The following is a 17,830-nucleotide window of genomic DNA, read 5'->3' as shown; positions in this document are numbered from 1 at the left end:
AATATATACAAAGGTAAGAGAATGCTTTGTGCCTGTGTTTCACTTGGGCTTGATTGCTTTGCTTACAGTTCTGCCTTTTCTCTGTTGCAAGCTTCTCATTATTTCAAGTACAAGCAGCAATTCATATTTCCAGGTAAGTGATCTTTAATTCAGCACCATTCCTTTTCATATCCATTAGCACTTTCTAATGGATATTGTGCAATAACTGTCATAGTTTTTTTGCGTTTATAAGATACTTTTCCCTTTTAATAATTGACATTAAAATCCTTTTAATGAATTAAACCATGTTCATATCATTGATATAAGTTTATAAGAGGGAAGGATTGTCTTTGATAAATATTTGACTCGGGCACATGAATAAACTTGTACTTTCTGTTTGATTTCTCCAAGATTAAGGTATCTCCTTTAATATGTGCCATGTGATTCCTTGCAGGCCCTTCAGAGAGTTGGAACTCTTTATTTGATGTAGAATTTATGATTATCTTTCTCATTGTCTCCTGGTAATTTCTGTTTTATAATCTAACATCTTGTTCCTAGATGTCACACCAGAGGCACAAACTCGAACTCCTCAAGTTATTCTTCATCCTGTCAACTCTGACCCAATGTAAGAGATTTTTTCATTAGCTAGTCTAAATTTGTAGTGAATCCCGTGAATATTAAGCATTGCACCCAGCCTGCTGGAATGCCGAGTGATCTTTAAAATATAGAGCAGCATGTTGAAACTTGCCATGTTGATGAATGTGCACTCTGCCACATGTTGTACTACACTTGAAAGAAGCAAATTTCCCTGCAATGAGATGTTCACAAAGTACAGCAGAAAAAGTGTTCTAACTTAATCAAACAATTAGTTCTCAAACAACAGCAGATCTTCAACCATCAGCCTGCTCACTGATATCCTTATTTGGGTTTGCCAGTACCACTCAACTCCCTATAGCTTTGGTCCCAACAAGAACCAAAGAGTTGAATTCCATTGGTGAACTCTCTCAAGTGGTTGAAGTCATATGTCACAGGAATGACAAGAGCATCATTCAGGGATAGAATTTATTTTAAACCTCCTAGAGATTTTGCTGGACTCCTCATCCTGTAACATGTCTCTGTTGTTTGTACCTAACTTCAGATTCTCAGCATAAATTGGAGCATTGTTCTGAGTGCAGCAGCTGACCAAGAAATTTATTAACAACCTTAGTGAACTGTTTGTGTGACCTCCACAGCCCATCAACATTTCACTCAATTGGCATTTCATATAGCTGGATGTTGTCAGCTTCTCTATGATATAAAGGCACAATTTAATAGGAGTCAGTTCAGTTTGCATGTCTGTTTATTAGAAGGAAGAATTGCCAGATGAACTATCCTTCTCAAGTACCCGTTATCCGCATTCCAACATATGTCACCCCATAAGGCTTGTGGTTAAATGCACAGGGGAACAAAAGGACTACAGATCCCAAGATACCCAAGAATAGCAGAGCTGATTGATGAGAGCATAAAGTCTGCAAGCAATATGCTATAGTTAATTTAGAAAATAATGAAATATGATAGTGGAAAACAAATGCCAGATCTAAATAGATGTTTACTTAGACCACACTTGGAATAGTGTGTTTCCTTCTGCTGTGTACGCGCTTCAGTAGGATATCTAGGAACCGGTGAAAGCTTAGAAGAGATTTACAAAAAAAATCAGCAGGAAAGAGAAATATACTGGAAATGTTGGGTTCAAAGAGGAATGTGATAGATCTCTTCCGAACTCTAAAGGGGTTTTATAGTGGCTGCATGGAAAGATAGCCCAGAGCATAGGGACATGAAATTGAGTAGCAGGTTAGTTAAAGAACTTACAAGGAATCTCCTTACTCGGGAAGTGGTTTGGAATTTGATGTGATTGAAGCAGATGTCACTGATACTGTTAAGGATTTTCCTGGCAAATGCAAGAGAATTGATGGAATCCAAAAAATATGAAGGTAACAGAATGGAAAGGATTAGAGTGGGAGTAGAATATCAGTCTGTATAGAAAGTTATAGGCTGAGTGATGTAAAGTGAAATAGTATAGGAAGATACTTGTTGGCTTACACGGACACGATGTTTCCAAGCAGCTTAATTCCATTCTGTGAAGATTTATGGCAATTAGTGATACTGCCTGGTTGGTTTGAATATTCATTTCTTTGCTCTAGATTCTAAAATTTCAGAGACTGAAAGCTTGGAATTCAGCTTTATGTAGTTGAAAATTAATCATCATTTTTGACTGAATTAGAGAAAGACACTTTCCAGGTCATTCCACCTGACGACAGAATTTCAACCATGCGTACTTGAGAGCGAGTGTCTCAGATATGGTTTCCACATCAGGATTGTGCAAGGTAGAATCGTTCCCCATGAAACACTTCTTTTGATGCCAGTGGAGAGACGTAGAGCCATGCAACGCAGAAAAAGGCCCTTTGTCCCTACTCACCCTTGCCAACCAAGATGTCCCTCTACACTGGTCCCACTTGCCTATATCCCTCTAAACTTTTCGTGTCTTTGTACATGTCCAAATGTCTTTTATATGTTATTATTGTACTTGCCATAAGCACTTTCTCTGGCAGCTTGTTCCTTGTGCATTCCAACCTTGGAACATGTTGTCCTGGGAACTCCCAGGATAATCTAATCCTCCTTGTGGACCTTTAGAGTGAAACCAGTACTAAGTAAGTCAATTACTTATCTCTCCTATTCAGGCTCGTCAGGCTGCAACAAGCACCACATTTGTCCTCACTTTTCTTTCAGCTCCCTACCACCAACAACAAGCCCGCACTACCCACCCCTTCTATCAGTCCCTTGAATCCATAATTCTATTACCCTGAACTGTCACCATTGTCCTTAAACCATCTACCGTTCTGCCAATGTTTATATTCTCCACCTTTGCCCCAAACTATCACTGTGTCGGCTTTGCCTGTCCATCCATTGTATCAGGTACTAATGAACCCAAACACCCAAGGAACACAGCCACAACACATCTAACTGAGTCTTGGTTACTGACAATGATAAATCTAGAAGCCTGTTGCTGTGTCCATATAACGAACACTTGGTGCATCAGAATTTCCGAAGATGAGGTTAAAGCCATCAATGAAGAGCCTCATTTATTCCTACAAAATAAAATAGATATCTTTAAAATCTTTTCATTTCATAGGTTAAACATAGAAGTAATGTTTCTACTTCTCAGCAGTAAATATGCCAGCTCAGAAATAATGATAATCACTATTAATTATTACCATTATTAATAATGATAATCTTGAATAAAAGCCCAAATTTTAAGGTCAGTGGACAGTCTAAAAGCAGTCTTCATGGTGTAGACTTCTTTTGTTGTCAGTTTTTGTCAGGTTTTAGTTCACTATGGTCCCTGAAGTCCATCATTGTGTGCATTAGAGTCGTCAGCAAGCTATGCCGCATAGTTTCCACCTGAAAAAGATGTCTTCCAATGGGAAGCAATATTTTATGTATTGTGACTACTTGGATGCAGATTTGCCCTCGAATGACAGGTAAGTTGAGGAGAATGGCACCATCCATCTCAGACAACTGATAAGTTCAAAGTTCAAAGTAAATTTATTATCAAAGTGCTTATATATAGATATCACTTTATACAACTCTAAGATACAGTCTCTTGTGGGCATTCACGGTAAATAGACACAGAAACTCAATAGAATCAAAGAAAGACCACCGACAACCAAACTGCAAATGACAACAAACTATGTAAATACAAAATGAAATAAATATATAGTAAACAAATAAGCAATAAATATCAAGAACATGAGATGAAAAGTCCCTGAAAATGAGACCATAGGTTGTGGGAACAGTTCAGTGATGGGGCAAGAGAAGTTGTGCAGCCAGAGTTGGGCACCTAAGACAAAGTTTGCCTTCTTTGGAGGCTTGGACTAAAAAAAGTGCTTAGTTGGAAATGGGGTGATGGTCCTCCAAGGTTGTAAACATCATCTGATTGATCTAAATCTAACTCCAGTTTAAACTAGAATTGCTGGGGGGTGGGAACCAAACTGAAGAGACGGAGGAATGGGCTGTTGGCTCACAAATAGAGAAAGCTTGGAGACAGTATGAGAGGGAGGATAGGCAGGTGATAGAGAAGGGATGTGCTCAGACCAATGGTTTGAGATGTGTCTATTTTAATGCAAGAAGCATCATGAACAAAGCAGATGCGCTTAGAGCATGGATCAGTACTTGGAGCTATGATTTGAGAGACTTGGATGGCTCAGAGGCAGGAATGGTTACTAAGAGTGCCAGGCTTTAGATGTTTCAGAAAGGACAGCGAGGGAGGCAAAAGAGATGGGGGGGTGGCACTGTTGATCAGAGATAGTGTCATGGCTGCAGAAAAGGAGGAAGTCATGGAGGGATTGTCTACTGAATCTTTGTGGGTGGAAGTTAGAAATAGGAAGGGGTGAATAACTCTACTGGGTGTTTTTTATAGACCACCCAACAGTAACAGGGACATCGAGGAGCAGATATGGAGACAGATTCTGGAAAGGTGTAATAATAACAGGGTTGTTGTAGTGGGAGAGATTTTAATTTCCCAAATATTGATTGGCATCTCTCTAGAGCAAGGGGTTTAGATGGGGTGGAGTTTGTTCGGTGTGTTCAGGAAGGTTTCCTGACACAATTTGTAGATAAGCCTACATGAGGAGAGGCTGTACTTGATCTGGTATTGGGAAATGAACCTGGTCAGGTGTCAGGTCTCTCAGTGGGAGAGCATTTTGGAGATAGTGGTCACAATTCTATCTCCTTTACCATGGCATTGGAGAGGTTAGGAAAGCATTTAATTGGAGTAAAGGGAAATATGAAGTTATCAGGCCGGAACTTGGAAGCTTAAATTGCGAACAGATGTTCTCAGGGAAATGTATGGCAGAAATGTGGAAAAATGTTCAGTGGATATTTGCATGGTGTTCTGCATAGGTATGTTCCAATGAGACAAGGAAAAGATGGTAAGGTATAGGAACCATGATATACAAAGGCTGTTGAAAGTTTAGTCAAGAAAAAAGGAAAATCTTATGAAAGGGTCAAAAAACTAGGTAATGATAGAGATCTAGAAGATTATAAGGCAAATTGGAAGGAGCTTAAGAATGAAATTAGGAGAGACAGAAGGGGCCATGAGAAGGCCTTGACGAGCAGGATTAAGGAAAACCCCAAGGCATTCCACAAGTATGTGAAGAGCAAGAAGATAAGACATGAGAGAATAGGACCTATCAAGTGTGACAGTGGAGAAGTGTGTATGGAACCGGAGGAGATAGCAGAGATACTTAATGAGTACTTTGCTTCAGTATTAAGGAAAAGGATCTTGGTGATTGTAGGGATGACTTACACTCGATTGAAAAGCTTAAGCATATATACATTAAAAAAGAGGATGTGCTGGAGCTTTTGGAAGGCATCAAGTTGGATAAGTCTGCAGGACCAGATGAGATGTACCCCAGGCTACTGTGGGAGGTGAGGCAGGAGATTGCTGAACCTCTGGCGATGATCTTTGCATCATCAATGGGGACGGGACAGGCTCCAGAGGATTGGAGGGTTGCAGATGTTGTTCCCTTATTCATGAAAGGGAGTAGAGATAGCCCAGGAGATTATAGACCAGTGAGTCTTACTTCAGTAGTTGGTAAGTTGATGGAAAAGATCCTGAGAGGCAGGATTTATGAACATTTGGAGAGGCATAATATGATTCGGAATAGTCAGTATGGCTTTGTCAAAGGCCTTACAAGCCTGATTGAAGTTTTGACTAAACACATTGATGAAGGTCGAGCAGTAGATTTAGTGTACATATATAGATTTCAGCATGGGATCCAAGGAGACCTTGCTTCGTGGATCCAGAATTGGCTTGCTCACAGAAGGCAATGAGTGGTTGTAGACGGGTTATACTCTGCATGGAGATCGCTGACCAGTGGTGTGCCTCAGGGGTCTGTTCTGGGACCCCTTCTAGTATTAATGTTAAGACTCTTGGCAGTGTGGAGGATCAGAGGGATCTTGGGGTCCGAGTCCACAGGACACTCAAAGCTGCTGCGCAGATTGACTCTGTGGTTAAGAAGGCATATGGAGCATTGGCCTTTATCAACCATGGGATTGAGTTCAACAGCCGAGAGATAATGTTGCAGCTATATAGGACCCTGGTCAGGTCCCACTTGGAGTACTGTGCTCAGTTCTGGTCACTTCACTACAGGAAGAATGTGGAAACTATAGAACGGGTGCAGAGGAGAATTACAGGGATGTTGCCTGGATTGGGGAGCACGCCTTATGAGAATAAGTTGTGTGAACTCGGCCTTTTCTCCTTGCAGCGGTAGAGGATGAGAGGTGACCTGATAGAGGTGTATAAGTTGCTGAGAGGCATTGATCGTGTGGATAATCAGAGGCTTTTCTCCTGGACTGAAATGGCCAATACGAGAGGGCACAGTTTTAAGGTGCTTGGAAGTAGGTACAGAGGAGATGCCAGGGGTAAGTTTTTTATGCAGAGAGTGGTGAGTGCGTGGAATGGGCTGCCAGGAACAGTGGTGGAGGCAGATACGATAGGGTCTTTTAAGAGACTCCTGGGTATGTACATGGAGCTTAGAAAAATAGAGGGCTATGGGTAACCCGAGGTAATTTCTAAAGTAAGGACATCTTCTGCACAGCATTATGGACTGAAGGACCTGTATTGTGCTGTAGGTTTTCTATGTTTCTATGATCTTCTTGTCAACCTTCTGATGTGGACAGGGTCTTTAACTTGCACAGAAGTGGGGCAATACTCCCTGAAGAAAGCCTTGTCTCTTTGTTTGCGCTGACTTTACTTGTGCTATAATGTTCCGAAAGTGTCTGCTGGATGTGTATGGATACCAGTGGATAGTTGCTGCTGTGAACCAAGATTCTTTTTTGCAACATGCTCACAGAGGATGATTCTGTAAAAAAAAATTGAGCTACACATTAGAACTTCTAGCCCATTTACTTTAACCCCTCTTATAGTTTCCAGAGATCAAACAGAGAAGCCAACTGAGTCAGTATGTTGATTTTCACCACCATTACATTTCTGCATCTCTGTGAAAGCAGTGATCTGCACAGCAGATGCCTGTTGCCATTAGCTATAAGAAAGTTAATTATGCTGCCAGTATTTATATTGGTAATCTAATAGCAGCCAGCAAACTGCAATGCTAAGTATAATAGACAAAACAGCACACAATGAAGAATATCTGGAGTTGTATTCTCAACAACTACGAGCTATTTTTACCATGTGATAAAATATTTATTGGACGCTCAATTTTTCCTCAGTAAGTAAAGCTTTCACAATCTGTCACTTCCCCTTAATGCCTTTATCAGTATGATTGGAAGGATATATCTGAATGATACCCATATTATTACAGAATTTTATTTTTTATATATAATAGCAATGCAGTTATTTCCTACTTTACAAATAATTCTCATTTTATATAATGAACTGCCCAATCATTTTTATTTACTGTCCTTGATATCATGTTAATTGAATATATATTAAACAGGATGGTCAGTAGTGTAGTGGTTAGCAAAACGCTTTACAGTACCAGAAACCCGGGTTCAATTCCTGTTGCTGTCTGTTCTACCTGCTCTACCGGTGGGTGACCACATGTGTTTCCTCCGGGTGCTCTGGTTTCCTCCCACAGTCCAAAGACATACCGGTTGGTAGGTTAATTGGTCATTGTAAATTACTAGGCTAGGGTTAAACTGGGGGATTGCTGGGCAGTGCAGCTGAACGGGCCCAAGGGACCCATTCCACATTGTATCCCAATTTTAAAAAATATAAATTTCTGTAGCACGCTTGCAGAATTGCAGCTATTGTTCAGGTTAACTTTGTAGGAGAATGGGTCAGACATCACCTCCCTTCTCAGCTTCTGGGAGTCACCAATGATCAGCAGTTCCTGCTTTAAAACAACTGAGTTGGGAAAAACATAATCTAACAGAGGAGTTTCATTTATTTGGAGACATCACATTAAAGTCAATATGCTGTATAAAAATGGAATTAACTATGACAGGAACCTGAGACGTCAGTTAGCACTCCTTACCCAAATTTACTGAGTATACATTGGAAACTTTGCCTCCCTTATTACATTCCTGATATTTTTCATTCATTAAAGTTAATTACTGGAAATTATATTCTATTCTTGTCTCTTAAAGATATTCCAAAACTATAAATCTTGTCACAGCAAAATCTCTCTACGTCATTCATGTTTGCGTGCCCTCTGTTCTAGCAGTTAGACAGTGTTAAAGCGTAATTGTCTATGTTTTTTCACCAGTGGAGGAAACCCAACACTTCGAGTGGAAGTAAATGAGCCCACATCAGAGGTAAGTTCAAAGTGATTAAGTAAGTTTAACTAAGTATTACAGCTGGTCTTGATCTATGAAAGATAAGCAGCATTAGAATTGAGAAAAAGTTATCAATTTATTAAGATATATAATTTTCAAATACTGTATATGTTAATAAATTATTAAATTTAGGAAGCTAAATCTTGATTTTCTCATCAGCATTGTTATAACTCCAGCTTTAACTTACTTATTCTAACAGTGGTGCTAAGGATTTGGAAAATCAAGGCTCATCAACTTGAACAAAAATAGTGAGAAAATTAAACGTTGCTTTTCTATAATTATACCCTTCCTCTGTGAATGAATATAAGCTATGCTGATCTGGTTCCTTAGTAGTTTCATTAATAAATAATCAAGAGGAGAGCTGACTCACAAATATCGTGGAAGGTCTTACTTAACCTTTGATCTGCACTAAATAAACATACTAGTTGATCTTGGTGCTGATACATAAAGTTTTCGACTGTCTTGATGTGCCAAAGTATGCATCCAAATTAAAGCTATGAATGTATTAGTTTCACTGAGGAAAATATTCATCATGGGCTGTCACAAAACAGGCAGCATATTTTGCCCACTGATGCTAACCCTCCTAAGCACCCTACAGTATATTGCAAAACCCTCCAAAGCACCCTATATTCTCTTAGGTTAAATTTGGCCAAACTGATGATAGACCAACCACTTGATTTGCATTATCACCTCAGAAGAACACAATGGCAGGTTAAAGACTTCAGCAGAGAGTAGGCCACTCCCAGTTAGTTGTAGGCCATTCCCAATTGTAGGACAGTAAAGTCAAATTGAAAGTTTTCTGAATGATACTGGAGAGCTGCCATCACTTTAGAAGCATACTTCAGCATGAGTCAACTCATTCAGAAAGAAGAGCGAAATGAACTGGTATCATGAAAGAAGTGCATCATTTCCTGTCTCACTTCACAATTAATTGCAGGAAGAATTTATTCCAGGCAAATTTCTTGCTGCATATTGACTCAAACCCAAATTTTCCATTCACTCTTCCTTTACCCATCTGTCCAAGTAACATTGAATATTGACAGTTTTTACCTCAACATTTAATTAACACTTATTTGTATAAAAATGCCTCACTGCAGTTGTTTATATAAAAAATGCCTCCTTTGAATGCCTTACAAATAGACTTATAGTTATTGTTCCTCTTTTATAGCTTCTCAGTTTCTAACTGCAAACTTCTTCAATGCAGGCAACCCCCGCATTACAGTCATTTGGGTAAAGGAAATTCAGCCCTTACAGAATTTACAATTTTCCATAAAACTTGATATATAGAATAAATTATTTTCTCTTATAGCATTTATGTGAAAAAAAAGTACCTCAGCTTCACGTTACAGAAAATCATGAAAAGGACATTACCTAGGAATGCAAGCCTCCCACAATGCAGGAGTCATTAGTATACTCTGTCACTGCCAGAGGCAGTTTAAAGAGATTCTGCTGCTTCTTTTTCCCGTCTGCTTTGTTGTAACTAAACAAGACCTAGTTTGCAAAATATTCCTTCCAACTTGGATTTCCTCTTATCACTCGGCATCCCACTGAGGGGCCGCTTGTTTCTTCCTCACTGATGCTGACTGACCATTTGAGCACTTTCCTTCAGTTTCTTCAGACCACCAGCATCTGCAGTTTTTTTTTGCTCCAACCAGAGGATGCCCATCAATTAATCTGCAGGTTTTTGTTTTAACAAATCATGCCTTCCTTTGTATATGCAATTTGGCTATGAGTTATATTGTGAACTGTGTACTCATGCATGAAAATTATTTAGCCTGCAGTAAATTAGATGATCACAAGCATTAATTCCCTGCCTTTATGCAGCCTACAATCAATGTTCCAGAAAAATCGACCAGCTCTTTAATTTACTGGTATATCATTTGCCCTTGTTAAAATGAGAACTAATTTTACTGGCAATAGCTATTTAAACAAGATATCAAAAAAAAGAGTCCACAACTTTAATTAAACAAGTCTATTTCCATGTGCATAAAAAATACAGCACCATATCACCATGATCACAGGATGATCTTTGCAAAGAAGGAGGCCATTTGTTCATTGAATCTGTTCTAGCTCTTTGTAGAAGCAATCTTGTTACCATGCCATTTTCAAATTCTTTCCTCACCAACGTTTTGCAGCTACCCTTTGAATGCTACAGTTGAATCGGCATCCACTCCTACTCCTGGCAGTGAAATCCAGACTCTGACCATACCGTTTGTAAAAAAAAAGTACTCATGTTACTTTTGCTTATCGCCTTCATTCCATGGCCCATAGTCCTTGACCAGTCCACCAAAGGGAACAATTTCTATCTATTCTTTCTATACTTTGTCCATTCCTTTTATGATGTTAATTACTTCTGTCAGATCTCCTCTGGTCCTAGGAGAATGCACCCCAACTACTCTTTACCCCAAGTCTCACCCCTCACCCTTCAGCCCTCATTGGTAAGTCTTTTCTAGCTACTCCCCAAAACCTCCTAATTTTCCCTGTGTAATGTCCAGACATGCACAGAGTACTGCAGTTTATTTAAATCTTACGTCCGTCCCACAACGTGAGGGAGTAAAAATCTTTTCGTTATGTCTCCGTCACAATGTACTGACATGTGAATTTAAAAGTCTAATGGGTTGTAGAAGGAAGCTGCCCTCTAGCCCGTTAGTCCTGGCTTTAATGCTGCGGTACTGTTTGCCAGGCGGAAGCAGCTGAAACAGTTTATGGTTGGGGTGACTGGTTTCCCCAATGACCTTCCAGGCCTTCTTTCTGCACCTGCTGCTATAAATGTCCTCAATGGAGGGAAGTTCACTTCCACAGATGTGCTGGCCTGTTGGTAGCACTCGCTGCAGTGGCCAACAATCTCGGTTGGTGCAGTTTCTGTACCAGGTGGTGATACAGCCAGTCAATATGCTCCATCCCCAACTTTTCCCTCCTATGCTCAGACTTCTCTTGACCTGCTCTCACAATCTACCTGTTTTACCCTGCTTGGTCTACAGTCATAAGTATATGGAGGAAAGACAAAATCAGAATCAGGTTTAATACCACCGGCATATGTTGTGAAATTTGTTGTTTCGTGGTAGCAGTACATTGCAATAGATAATAATTTTAAAAATGCACTAAGAAACATATATATATAAATAAATAAGTAGTCAAGTAAAGAGCAAAAATGAAAAAAAAAACTGAGATAGTGTACATGGGTTCATTGTCCATTCAGAGATCTGATGGTGGAAGGGAAGAAGCTGTTCCTAAAACATTGAGTGTGTGTCTTCAGGCAGTCCTGCTGAAGGATCTCGGCCCAAAACTCGACTGTTTACTCTTTTCCATGCTGAGTTCCTCCAGCATTTTGTGTCTGTTGCTTTAGGTTTCCAACATTTGCAGATTTCCTCGTGCTTGTCTTGTACCTCCTCAATGGGAAGAGGGCATGTGCTGGGTGATGGGGGTCCTTAATGATGAATGCCACCTTTTTTAAGGCATTGTCTTTTGAAGATATCCTTGATGCTGGAGAGGATAGAGCCCATGATGGAACTGGAACTTTCCGCAGCTTTTTCCAGTCCTGTGCGGTGGCCCCTTCATACCAGACAGTGATGCAACCAGTTACATCCATAGAAATTTGCGAGAGTCATTGGTGACACAAAAAGTTTCCTCAAACTCCTATTGAAATATAGGCACTGTTGTGCCTTCCTTGTAAATGTATCAATATGTTGGGCCCAGGATAAATATTCAGAGATGTTGACACCCAGGGTCTTGAAACTGCTCACCCTTCCCACAGCTGATCCCTCGAGGAGGAGAAGATGGTGGCGTGCCGCAGCACACGCGGCCTGTCCGGCGATGAGTATCTGTTATCTGTCAAGTAGGATGCCGTACTCAATTCTGATTTGATGGAGGCAGATGTGAGAGCACAGAGGAACATCTGGTGAAACTTCTGAAATGCCTGTTTCACTGCCGCTGCTACTGTGTGATCCAGAATCTCCAGAGGAAAGGCCCCGAATCCTCGGCTTTGCCTGATGCTTGGCGGCTGGGGCCGGGGTCGAAGCGCTTGGCAGAGATGGTGCTCGGTGTCGGAGGGCTGGTCGGAGGCTCGAAGTTTTCAGACAGACTCAGAGTTGGACGGTGGTCGGGTGCTTCCAGGGTACTGCATTGGCAAGTTTGCGGCGCTGGAAGCTCATGGCAGGGAGAGTTTCTCCCTTCTACCGTCTGCGTGAGATGATGGGGCTATCGGGACTTTGAGACTTTTTTTTACTGTGCCCGTGGTCTGCTCTTATCAAATTACGGTATTGCTTTGCTCTGTTGTAACTATATGTTATAATTATGTGGTTTTTTGTCAGTTTTAGTCTTGGTCTGTCTTGTGTTTCTGTGATATCATACCGGAGGAACATTGTATCATTTTTTAATGCATGCATTTCTAAATGACAATAAACGAGGAGTGAGTGTCCTCATAATCTAATCTAAAAACTGGTGTATGTTCTCACGAATTCCGCTTCCTGAAGTCCACAATCAGTTCTTTGGACTTACTGACATTGAGTGCAAGGTTGTTGTTACAACACCATTTAACCAGCTGATCTATCTCACTCCATAGATAGATCCCAACATATATGATAGGTCCCAGCATACTGGTGCAGCTATAAAGAAGCCAAGACAGCAGCTAGTTTGAGTAGATTTGGTTTGTCACCGAAAATGCTCAAACTTCTACAGATGTACCGTGGGGAGCATTCTGACTGGCTGCATCACCGTCTGGTATGGGGGGGGCGGTGGTGGGGCGGTGTGGCTGCTGCTGCACAGGATTGACATAAGCTGCACAGAGTTATAAAGTTAGTCAGCTCCATCATGGGGACTTGCCTCCGTCGTATCGAAGACAATTTCAAGGAGCAGTGCCTCAGAAAGGTGATGTCCGTTATTAAGGCATGCCCTTTGCTCATTGTTACCATCAGGAAGGAGGTACAGAAGCCTGAAGGCACACACTGTCAGTGATTCAAGAACAGCTACTTCTCCTCTGCCGTCCGAGTCCCAAACGGACTTCGAACTCCTGAGCACTAGCTCACCTACTTTTCATACATTTCTGTTTTTGCACTACTTACCTTAATTTAACTGTTTAATATATATATTTACTGTAATTCAGTTTTCTTCTACATTGATCATGTATTGCTGCAACAAAGTTAACAAGTTTCACAACATACCTCGATGATATTAAATCTGATTCTGATTCTGTACACTTCCTTGTCTCCATCTGAAATTCTACCAATGACATTTGTGTCGTCTGCAGATTTTTTAGATGGCATTGAGTTATGCCTATTGTACATTGTACGCATATTGCTGTACGATAAATGTACACGGCCCCAACTGTACGCAGGAGGTCTTGACTCATGCATCTGATGCACTAAAGGATAGAGACACCATCACTTGCAAAGCTTATTGGGACAAGTATGCCAATAGCAATAGCACTTCTGGAGTTAATTTGACACAACTTTCTAGGCATTGAAGTATCTCTAGCCTTTCGAGTTCCAGCACACTCACAGCTACAGGGACCCAGGTTCAATCCCAATATCAGGTGCTGCCTATGTAGAGTTTGCTTGTTTGCCAAGTAATCACATGCGTTTCCTTCCAATATTATAAGCACTTGCTGTAAGAAAGTTGGGAAATCAAATTAAAGGGCATTGATAAATGTAAGAGAATAAGTTGCAAGAGTACAGAGAAGTAAGGAGAAAGGGGAATGACACTAAGTGAATTTTCTCTGACAGCCGTGTAATCAGATGGGCCAAGTGGTCTCCTTCTGTGCCACTATAAGATTTAAGAAAGTTTTACAAAAACAGCACCCAGTAGGAATAGTAACATAATAACTCCGAAGAATTCTAAATTCTACTGAAATCAAGAAAAAATATGATCAAAACTTTAAGCCTTCTGACTGCAATTAAAAGTTATTACAGAAACAGATAATTCCAGAAGATTTTATATCTGATACTTACTATTCAGTAAGGCTTGTCATCTGTGTTTACAGCTGTTACTTACTAAGAATTAAAAGATCTGCATCAGAGAAATCTAAATGAGTGAAGTATGCGGTACATATTTAGAGTTGTTAATGAATACCCAAGCTTTACCTTTATATTTTAAGATATCACTTGATCATCAGTTTTGTTTATCTGCAGACTCTGCCAGCATTGAGGGAGGTTTCGATTAGCTCAATGTTTCCATATTGCTTCTCGGTAAAGTTCCAAGCCAGCAGCATTTGACCTTACTACAGCAAGTTCCCAAGCACCAGTGCTGATACCTGCGCTATTTTTCAACCTGGTTTTATCTTTGTTTCTTATGTAAGAGTTGGGCCACTGTATCCCCTGAAGTTAGCAATTCATTTGATTAATAGAGCCATAGAACACTACAGCACAGAAAACAGGCCATTCAGCCCTTCTAGTCTGTGCTGAAACATTATTCTGCTAGTCCCATTGACCTGCATCCAGTCCATAACTCTCCAGACCTCTCCCATCCATGGATCTATCCAATTTATTCTTAAAACTTAAGATTGAGCCTACATTTACCACGTCAGATGGCAGTTTGTTCCACACTCCCACCACTCTCTGAGTGAAGAAGTTCCCCCTAATGTACCCCCTAAAACTTTCCCCTTTCACCCTAAAGCCATGCCCTCCCATATTTATCTCTCGTAATCTCAGTGGAAAGAGCCTATTCACATTTACTCTGTCTATACCTCTCATAATTTTGTAAACCACTATCAAATCTCCCCTCATTCTTCTACGCTCCAAGGAATAGTTCTCACCTTTTCAATCTTTCCCTGTAACTCAACTCTTGAAGACCCGGCAACATCCTAGTAAATCTTCTCTACACTTTCAATCTTACTGATATTCTTCCTATAGTTAGGTGACCAGAACTGTACACAATACTCCAAATTTGGCCTCACCAATGTATTAAACAACCTCCCCATAACATCCCCACTCCTATACTCAATACTTAAAGAACAATATTTAAAGAACAATGCAGATCATAGGAAATATGCTATCATTTGAGTGTTGCCATATTTGCAGACCTTGCAATGGGCCTCAAGCTACCCATCCTTCAAACAAATTCTGGCATTTCCTTGTTATATAGTTCTGTTTTATTGGGTTTAATGGAAAAAAGCAAACATTGCATAATTTTAGACTTAGAATTCTTGTGCGCTAACATTATATCTGTTAAGCAAGATTTTAACACAACAATTTACATCTGCTAAGTGATTTGTTATTGCTTTGTTTGTTTGGATTCTTGAAGTATAGTCTAAATGGGATTAGTTCAGGAAGATACTTGGTTCAGCATGAATGTGTTGTACCAAAGGTCTGTTTGCCTGCTGTATAACTCTATGACTCTAATTAGAGCTAAATATTTCATGAGGAAAGTTAGATCACATGAAAGGATGCATGAAGTTTGAAGTTCTCCAATAAATGATAACTGGTGCTCAGCCAAATGATAATTTTAAATCTGAGTTAGATGGATATTTGGTAAATGAAGCTATGTGGGATGAAAAATATGGAGTTGACCAGGATTTAATTGATTAGCAAAGCAAGCTCAAGGGGTTAAATGGCCTATTCCTATTCTTGTCTTCCTGTGGATCAGAGAATGGCAGACCAAGAACATGACTCATTTCTCTTGACTAGACCTTGCAACAATTAGAGAGCAAACAACAGGAATTCTGCAGATGCTGGAAATTCAAGCAACACACATCAAAGTTGCTGGTGAACGCAGCAGGCCAGGCAGCATCTCTAGGAAGAGGTACAGTTGACGTTTCAGGCCGAGACCTTTCGTCAGAACTGACTGAAGGAAGCGTTAGCAAGAGATTTGAAAGTGGGAGGGGGAGGGGGAGATCCAAAATGATAGGAGAAGACAGGAGGGGAAGGGATGGAGCCAAGAGCTGGACAGGTGATTAGCAAAGGGGATATGAGAGGATCATGGGAGGTCCTGTCCAGCTCTTGGCTCCATCCCTCCCCCTCCTGTCTTCTCCTATCATTTTGGATCTCCCCCTCCCCCTCCCACTTTCAAATCTCTTACTAACTCTTCCTTCAGTTAGTCCTGACGAAACGTCGACTGTACCTCTTCCTAGAGATGCTGCCTGGCCTGCTGCATTCATCAGCAACTTTGATGTGTGTTGCAACAATTAGAGAGATCATGGAAGAATTGATTTTTCTGTGGCATGTCTTTGCATGCTTTTTTTTTGCAGTCAGAAAAAAAATGACCTTTTCTGGGGAGTCAAGTCCAGATCTGTCCAAGAATCAGGAAAATCTAGGGTGTTAGAAGATAGGAACAGGAGTAGTTATTTATCTCATTGAATTCTTGCACCATTCAAGAGGAATGAGTATGCAGAGTATTAAGAGGCAAAAACTTATTTTAATTTGAGTTGGAAAAACCTGCTGTCAATATGTAGATCATTTTGAATATTGTGAAAAATACATTTGGGAGGTCCTTGGTTTCAATGTTAATTCTGAACAAAGAAATATAGTGTAATGCTATATATTCAAACTTTTTTGCTGTTATTTTACATATTTTCCTTAGAACTTAAGTATGCCCTGCAAGTTGATTGGTTAATCGAAAATTATTTTGTTTACTTAGAACGAAGATGTAAATGATGCTTATAAGTCAGATGGCTCAGAAGATGATTTTGAGGAAATGAATCTATCATTATTGTCTGCACGGAATTTTCCACGGAAAGCAAGTCAGACCAGTATATTCCTCCAGGAATGGGATATTCCATTTGAGCAACTAGAAATTGGAGAACTCATTGGCAAAGGACGGTTTGGGAAAGTCTATCATGGTCGTTGGCATGGAGAGGTAGCAATCCGCTTGATTGATATTGAAAGGGACAACGAGGACCATCTAAAGCTCTTCAAAAGGGAAGTGATGGCATATAGACAAACCAGGCATGAGAATGTGGTACTTTTTATGGGAGCCTGTATGAGCCCTCCTCACTTGGCTATCATCACCAGGTAAGTGACAGTTTAATACCGTTTACTTTGAGAGTTAATAAAAGATAGAAGCCCTGTTTCTACAGATATTGAATAGCTATAACAAGTAAGATTTAAAAATTGCTGCAATTCATCTTTAGGAGTATAACACACTCAACTTTTTCATTTTAGAGAGAATAACACTTTCAACCTTTTCGCATGCAACATGAAGTCTAATAAAAATTGAATGGGTTGCTATGTGATATGGTGAATCACCATTTATGAGTTGACACAGAGGTGTTTATCTCGTATTTTTCCAGGCCGTATTTGATTCTTAATGTTAAGCTTGACACTGTAGAATAACCCGTAAAAAAAAATGTGCCCTTTTTTTCATTCTTCCCATTCAATTATAATGCCAATTAAAAGTGGATCCATATGTTACATAACTACGTTGAATAAATATACTGGACACTTTTTTTCAAAAGTTTTGTTCCATCAGAAATTTTTCTTTGTTTATGGCACCCAAGTATAATTTCCGACTATGTGTATCATTTAGAAAACTGGAGAAACAAGATAGTAACTTTCATGGAATATAATGTGTTTAATTGCATAAT

General features: G+C 40.0%; 1 protein-coding gene across 2 annotated transcripts in view; it reads left to right on the top strand.

Annotated features, from left to right (window-relative positions):
* The window catches only part of ksr2 (kinase suppressor of ras 2), a 376,394-nt gene that overhangs the window by 295,047 nt on the left and 63,517 nt on the right, over nucleotides 1-17,830 (top strand). For both annotated transcript variants that reach the window (XM_063034229.1, XM_063034228.1), the window contains 4 exons: nucleotides 92-133; nucleotides 538-604; nucleotides 8,247-8,295; nucleotides 16,885-17,258. In XM_063034229.1, the coding sequence (XP_062890299.1) occupies nucleotides 92-133; nucleotides 538-604; nucleotides 8,247-8,295; nucleotides 16,885-17,258 (532 nt within the window). The remainder of the gene's footprint in view (nucleotides 1-91; nucleotides 134-537; nucleotides 605-8,246; nucleotides 8,296-16,884; nucleotides 17,259-17,830) is intronic.

The sequence above is a fragment of the Mobula hypostoma genome, chromosome 27, assembly GCF_963921235.1.
Source record: "Mobula hypostoma chromosome 27, sMobHyp1.1, whole genome shotgun sequence".
NCBI classification, from domain to species: Eukaryota; Metazoa; Chordata; class Chondrichthyes; order Myliobatiformes; family Myliobatidae; genus Mobula; species Mobula hypostoma.
Note: the sequence above shows the minus strand (reverse complement) of the source record. Positions and strands in the feature narration are given on the sequence as shown.